The following is a 7,702-nucleotide window of genomic DNA, read 5'->3' as shown; positions in this document are numbered from 1 at the left end:
TGGTTTTTTGAAAAGGAGACCCGTGCTGTGTGCTTGATTAATAGGACAGCGCTGGTAAAAAAATATTTAAAACTTGAAGCACCTTTGATGATGAGATAAGCAACATGACCAGCAGGAAATAGTGTGCAATATCAAGGTGATGTCAATGTCAGGGTGATATTTGAGCCAATGGCTTACACCCATCTTCCTGGGTGCATGCAGGCTTCTTATTCCCCTGTAGCAGAGAGCAGCCTTAAAAATTGATCAAACATCTTGCGTCTCACCTTGTCAGCATTTGTTTTTGTGACGCCAAGACTGGGGAAGGAACCTGAGAAACTGAAAGCTTTGCTTTACCCAGCTGCTGTAGAGAGCAAGGCACCCAGGAAAGAGAGTTCCTCTTGTGAAAGCAGGAGGCTCCAAAATAGCCACAGACTACTTCTGTACAGAGCAGGGGCTAAGCTCACTCTGCAAGGCTTCGTGGCAGGACAGGAAATACCGTCTGCCAGCCCTCACAAAGGTTGTGTTGTGCATTATTCCCTCCCCCCAGCTTTGTTTCTTACCTGATAGATGAACAGCAGAGGCCACCCAGAGCTCCAGAGCTGACTGCTTAAAATTCAACACTTAAGGAAGTCACCAAGACCTGGTCAAAGACAGGTGAAACCTGGCCCTGTGTGGCATTACACTACTTGTTCCCTTTCTGCAGAGGGAAAAGTGCAGGATAACAGCGCATTGCAGTGACAACAGGCAGAACTAGGTTGGAGCTGAAGGGTCTACATTCCTTCTGATCTTGCTTTAAGAACAGAGCCCGACCCTCCTAGCACAACACACATCCCAGCATCCCTCACACATCAGTAGCCAGGCAGAGAAATCCCAGATCAGGACAGGTGGAGGGGGAAGGACTGAACTTCAGCAGAGGGTGACCTGAAATAAATGCAGAAAAACCTGAAAAGGCTGTTCCTGCTACTGCAAGCAGGGTAAAGAGCAGTTCAGGAACACCCTGGTTAGTGGGGAAACTCCACAGCATATCTAAGATCAGAGGGAACCTGGAAACAGCCTCACATCTCTGTTACTGTTAGCCTAAACTGATACATTTGGGAGTGCAGTTTCCCTTCCAGAAGGGAACGAGCCTCCAGCACCTGGGACATAACCTGCACTTGAGCTAGCAAAGCAGACTGCTGCCAGGAAGGAGCGTCATGTCACTGCACTGCCAGGGCTCCAGCCACTGCCCCTACAAAAGCTTGGCTCCTCTCCTCTGCTGCAGAGCATTCTCTGGGAGCGTTTGTGTTGGCAGGAAGGCTGTGTGAATAACCAAGCTCCTTCCTGCTTCAGGCAGCTGAGTCCATTGCGGACGTGTGCTCCTCCCTGCCAACGCTGCTTGCAGGAAGCTGGTCTCGTGTCCAAACCACCTCCCTAGCCCCACGGGTATTTAAATAAGACAGCAAGGCACACAGCTAACATTGTTTCACCTTTATTTTAACAATCAGATAAAAACAGAACCACGGTTTTAAAAGACTCATTACATTGCAATTATAAAGTGCATTTTCCACTTGAATGTTGTGTACAAAAATATCTTTTAAAAACAAACATGCACAAAACCCACAAGGCACTTCCAGGCATAGAGTGAGGAGAGCAACCCCTTACCTCTATGTTCACATTGGCAACGGAGAAAGGGAAGAGGGGAAAGGCCACAAGTAGTATTTTTGAACTACTATTGGTCAAATAGTCAGTTCCCAGCCTAGCTTTTACTTACGGTATTGCTCTTCTAGCTTATCTTCCATTCTATTTCCTAAGCACACCGCTTCCACAGCCTGAAAGCACACAGGCCCCAAAGGAGATACCACCATCCGCAGCACCCAAACATACATGCCTTGTTTCAGCCCACAAACTGCCCTCTGTAGGCATGAGAGCACGCCAGGAGAGCACGACTTCTCTACAGTGTCTTACAGCATTAACATCGTACACTAAGTCAAAAAAAAGAAAAAAAAGTGTCACTCAGACTTAAGTTTAAAAACAGGTTCGAACCAAGCTAGGCAACAGTCCCTCCAAGAGACACCAGACACAGGCTAGAAGAGCTGACTCAGGAAGCTATTTGAAGAGAGGAACCAAACCTGATGAGCTCTGGGCTAGCAAGCAGATTTACCACCTGGAATGAGCGATCAGAGTGATAACAGGCTCTGATGTCAGGTTCTGAGAAGGCAGCAGTTGAAAGCTAGCTATTCCTCCTGCAAGCTCTTCTGTTCCTTCCAGCATCTGACAGCGATCATTGTATCTCTTCCAGGTTAGGGTAAAACAGCTGAAGTAATTTATGCAGTAGTCTCCAGAACTAAAAGCTAGGTTTAGAAAGTTAACGAGTAGTCTAGCCCACTCTCCAGCCATCCGGAGGCTACTATAGACACCCCAAAGTCTTATAAAGCTTATGCACTAGGAAAAGTAAGATTCCCTTGACCTCTATGTCTACTAACTATTCAGCACCCTCCCTTTGAGATGAGGGATTAAGTTTTTCTGCCCAACTAGTAACGCAAGAAGCCTTGTGAGGCTGTTAGCACCACACAAGCTGGCCACCTCATCTTCTTACGGTGAGCACAGCACAAAGCTTGGGCACTCACGGGTTGAAACGGCAGCAGCTACTAGAGCAGTGAGGGCAGTACAGCATGTTAACGTCCTTCCAGCACAGCCACAGCATCCTTGTGGGTGAGCCCCACCACTCCATTAGCTACCAAGTAGTCCGTGGCACGGAGTAACAAACCACTGGATCATAAAAAGAGGCAGCATCACCTCCAAAGCCTGTTTATCTCAAACCCTTGCTGAGACCACGCATGCCACCACGTTCTCAGTCAAGGCACTTCCACCACAGTAGGCACATTACAGTCACTTTTTCTTAACGGGACGTGGCAGAGTTGCTGCGCTCTGCGTTTAGCTCCCACAGCACCTGAGCACAGCCCCAGGGCCCCAGCCACCCTAGGCTGAGCAAAACTCTGCCATACAGTTCACAGAAGGAAGTACTTGCATTCTCGGGGCCCAGCAAGGCCAGGAGCTGATTTCAGATGTCCATCGAGAGGAAAAAAGCATCATTGGTCACTTGTGATTGAAAGATGGGAAGGTTTTAAAGAAGGCAGTCAGAACTGTCAACCCACTGCTGTGTTACAAGCACCACACAGCTACAGCTAATCTCTATTTTTGGTAACATCGAGCATATGAGGAAAGCTTTTCAAGATCAGCTGATAAAACTGGTGACTAAGCATATCAGATTCTCTCCCACAGGCACATATGTCTCCTAATACAGCAGGCTGCAAGTTACATCTCTTACCATCAGTTGTATTTTCACTTCCAAAAATACCCTTCCTGCCTCGAGCAGAAAGGACCTCGCATGAGGAAGCGCATGAGAAGATGACTGCTCCCCACAAGCCAACCACTTCCTAATTTCCTGACAGGCACAGGCCAGCTTTGCAAGGAGAACCCCGCAGCTGAAGTACAGCACACTTTAAAAAAATATTATATACTAGAACATATTCTGAAAAAAAAAATAACTAGCAAGCAACACAAGCCAGCCATCACTACGTAGCTTAGGCAGACAATACAAGCACTGTAGTGTTTCCCTGGAGAGTAGCAGCTTTACAGAAGAGGAAGGAGTAGCAGCACTGAACAGACAGGCAAGCAACGTCTCCCATTCCTTTGGGCATCTGGAGAGCCAGTTATCTGACTTCAGGCAGGGAAGGCAGCCCATTACACCGGAGGTGTGTCCCTGATTTATAAGCCAGCCACCAGCAGAGCACTGCGCTTTCGCTGGGAGGCTTATGCGGAGCTCCGTGGAGCCTCACTTCTTCCACCTTTCAACGCATATTCAGATGGGCTCCCAGGCCTGCAGACACGCCAGCAACAGTCAGAACTTTGCCTTCAGGTCAATAGTAGGGCCCCAACTTCTCGTAGCCTGAATAGCTCGGCCACTCAGGGAACAGGCCATAGGAACAGCGAGGGCTCCCGAACTGGTCAAAGGCACTGCCAAAGTCAGGGCCACGCGGGGGGCAAATGGCTTCCTGGGCAGACTTCAGTTCCGACCGTATGATCCGGTAGTTTGTGCCTCTGTTGCTGTCCCAGTACACTTTGCCATTACACTCAAAGGAGATGGCAAACTCGACTCTTTCGTGGGATTGAATTCCCTCGGGCAAGCTGATGTCAAAGGAAAACGTGTCCCGATCTGACCCTCCATATGTATCCTTGACATACTGGCATGGGTAGTCTACAAAGTTTTTCCAGGTGTCAAATGTCATCCTGATCCTCACGCTCTTTTCAAAAGCCAGATTCTTCACTTTCACTGTGCCCACAACAGACCGCTCCTTCAACATACAGTTTTCAAGGCACACACAGTCCGTCTGGAGACGGTTTCTGAAGTCCAGGTAGTCCGCAGAAGGCTGAACAAAATCCAGGACAAAGCTGTCCCTCTCCACCGTTGTCAGACCCACAATGTTGTCAATCAGCTCGGTGATGTTGAAAGGAATATCGAGGGGATCATCGAACTCTGAGAACACCTTCACCATCGTCAGAGCAAAGCCTCTACTGTCCGCAAACGACACCTTCTTCTTCACTTTGTTGTGTGTGAAGGAGTTTGCTGCCTCTTCTGGTCCAGTCAGCACCGCCTTGCTGTTCAGCTGGATGCACGGCCGCAATGGCTTGTTTGGCTTTGGAGCAATTTTGCAGGCACACCTCTCTCTTCGCAGGGGTGAAGAGCACAGGTACAGCTGCATTGCTACATCCACAGCCATCGCTTGTTTGTGAGGAAAATAGTCTAATACTCTGGAAGATGAGAAGAAGGGTCAGTTTATTTTAGAGAGGCATTTTAATGACTTGTCAGACAGTCGCTATGCCACTTTTCCCCACCCATCCCAAAGACACTTAGTTTCCATCACCCCCACAAGTCCCTCAAGCTTCATAAGAGTTGGATATCTGCACAGCATGATTTACAGGCACGTTCGGAAGTGTGCTGCAGCAGAATTGTCTGGACCTTAGTCTGTTGTGCCCTTGAAGAACAAGTTCACCTCCAATTGCTAGAGCTACCATGTGAAGACATACAGACACTGCCCTACTAGGCTTGCAATAGCAGGCTCTAGAACATTTTTGACCCAAAGCAAAATCCACATCTCAGTCCTGCTTATGTCCACAAAACCCAGAGATTATCAAATTCCAGTGCCACATAAAGCAGTATTCCTGCTGCCCTCTCCTCCCTCCACCAAAAATTCTCCCCATTGCATCTGACGACTTCATAGGGGCAGGAGCTCATGTGGTCACAAGCTGCTGTATGCAGCTCACCTTGGGTTTTATAGAACCCCAGATGTCACGTATGTTAAGAGGCTGAAAAAAAATCACTCATTGGATTGAGCTGCATACTTGGTTCATCACCACCTCCAAGAATTGCTCTAACTACTCCATCAAAAAATGCCCACTTGGTATTGCAAGGATGGCAACAACTGGATAAAGCAGAAGGGTGCAGACTTGTGCAGACTTAGCTGACGTTGCACCTACAGAGGAGCAGCTTCCTTCCCTCTACAGCATTTTAAAATAGAGGCCAGCTCAGACAGGCCAGGAGGTTTTACTTTCATACCTTAAGCCTCCACAGCACTTGTGCTGAGCCCCAAGGAAACATCAGTATAACCACAGGGCTCAGCCACAACCAGCTTACCTACTCGAGGCTGAAGGAACCTTTGGAAACAAGTCCTTGGTCCCCAGAGGGGCAGACTGTGTGCCCTTCCACCATGGTATCTCTTCCTCTAGCATCCAGACTGTTCCCCCAGGGGTGCGGCACAGCTCACCTGTGCCTTAAAGCCAGAATATTCCCTTAGTGTACCTTCCCCATGAGGCTGCAGACCATTCTCCAAAGCTACTTCCACTGTGCAGACTCCTGTGAGCCAGCAGCAGTAGCAGCGGCTGCTGACCGCATGCTGCACCAGAGCTCGTGCTGCCAAAACCAAGCACAGCCAGCTCTAGTACTTGATAGCTGTCCCTGCGCCAAGAAAAAGCAACAGAGCCACTCTCCAGTTCAGTGCTTTAACTCCCCCACCCCGTAACACCAACAGAGCAGCTCAGAGCAGTCTTTCACAGCATCCATTCAGCAAGTGCTCTGAGCAAGCTGATGCCCATGTGCGAGGCTGGCTTCCCAACACACCCACCAGCTAACCCCTTCTGCATTTCCTCCTCGAGCCTTCTTTGAAGCTCAAGGGCAGCTGGATAGGACAGACGGCTGATCCACCTGTCTGCTAACACCATCCCGCTCGGCTCTTCCTAGTTTCAGCAAGTTTCTCACGCACACTTTATGTAGGTCACTTCCTCCTTTAAAATAAGGCAGCTTCCAATGCGCCTCTCTCATCTGCGTTACTTAGCTGTGTCCTTTTAGTCAAGGAAATTCCCACAACTGCTGGAAACCTGGGTTCCCTCACAAGCATCAGTAACTCCCAAATGCTCAGAAGGCAGAGGCATGAAATATCCAGCCCGATTTGCATTACTTGGAGCTTTTTCCAAGCTTCAGGGCTGCAGTAAGAGCCCTCTACCTACCTACCATCGGATTGAGCTACCTATATTTACAAACTGCCCCTTTCAGCTTGTTTCACACCCCAGACACCTTTCTGCTCTTCACTTGGAGCCTGCTGATCCCCAGACCCCGTTCACAAGTCTTCGCTTTCAGGGCTAGCGCTGGCAGCCTGGAACTTACGCTTTGAAGCTGGGAGCATGGAAGTGGCTTGGGAAGCTCACACAGCAAGGGGAGCTCTGGGAAGCAGGCAGCAAGGGGCAGATGACAGGGGCTGGTTCCTTTCCCCTTCAAAAAGGAAGGGGCAGACCGAATTCTGAATGTGCTCTCCCAACTTTACCCTCTCCAGATGCCCCGGCTCACTCTTACCCCCTTCACGTTCAGGAAGGCAAAGCAGGTCAGAGCACGAGGAGCTATTTACACCCGCATTTCACCAAGCCCCTCAGCTGCCCCCGCTCTGCCTCCAGCGCTATTTTTACACAGGCTCCCTCCGCTGCCCCCCCCTCCACGGGTCCAACGCGCCAGCTGCTAGAAGACTTAAGGCGTTACCTGCTGCTGTGCAAGCTCCCTGGCTATCAGAAAAGGCTGAGCCGCCCCTAGGACACAGCCCAGCTCCCGCAGACATCTACCTGCGTGCCACCCCTGCTGCCACCCGCCCCGCTCCCCCAAACCCACCCCAGCCCGGTTAGCTCCCCGTTACAGGCTGCCGGAGACCCGAGCACGGCGGGGAGCCGAGGGGGGAGCCCCCCGAGGGCCCGTACCTGGCGCAGTGCATGAGGCCGCTCCCCAGCCGCCGCCGCTACCCCCGGGCCGCCCCCGGCCCCGCTGCCTTAAGACGGCGGCGCCGCGCGGCCCCTCCCCGGCCGCCCGCCCGGCCCGCGCCGCGGCCAATGGGAGCGCGGCCGGGGCCATGGCGCTGAGGGGCCCGTGAGGGGCGGCCGGGGGGCGGCCGGGCTCCCGGCGGAGAGAAGGCTTCTCGGGGAGCCGTCCCCTCGGCTGGCTCGGCCCGGGGTGTTTCGGTGCGCGGGGACGGGGTGGGCGCGCACACGGCCGCGTCCCTGTGGCCGCGGCTCCGGGCTGTGCTGGCGCTAGGCAGAAATCTCCAGAGGATGCGCTCCCAAATCCTCTTTCCTGGCGATGTTTGTGGCGCGGAGTGGAAAAAATGACCTTCCCAGAGGCGTGAGACAGTCGTCTCTTGAGATGAGT

General features: G+C 51.5%; 1 protein-coding gene across 1 annotated transcript; it reads right to left on the bottom strand.

The window, feature by feature from the left end:
* Window positions 1-1,431: 1,431 nt before the first annotated feature.
* On the bottom strand, window positions 1,432-7,403 carry PPP1R3B (protein phosphatase 1 regulatory subunit 3B). The gene is made up of 2 exons (XM_083833835.1): window positions 7,258-7,403; window positions 1,432-4,770 (listed from the first exon to the last, which is right to left on the bottom strand). The coding sequence occupies exons 1-2, from the start codon at window positions 7,269-7,271 to the stop codon at window positions 3,879-3,881; spliced, it is 906 nt and encodes a 301-aa protein (XP_083689961.1). The 5' UTR covers window positions 7,272-7,403; the 3' UTR covers window positions 1,432-3,878.
* Window positions 7,404-7,702: the final 299 nt, after the last annotated feature.

The sequence above is a fragment of the Anser anser genome (genome assembly GCF_964211835.1).
Source record: "Anser anser genome assembly, chromosome: 4".
Taxonomy (NCBI): Eukaryota; Metazoa; Chordata; class Aves; order Anseriformes; family Anatidae; genus Anser; species Anser anser.
Note: the sequence above shows the minus strand (reverse complement) of the source record. Positions and strands in the feature narration are given on the sequence as shown.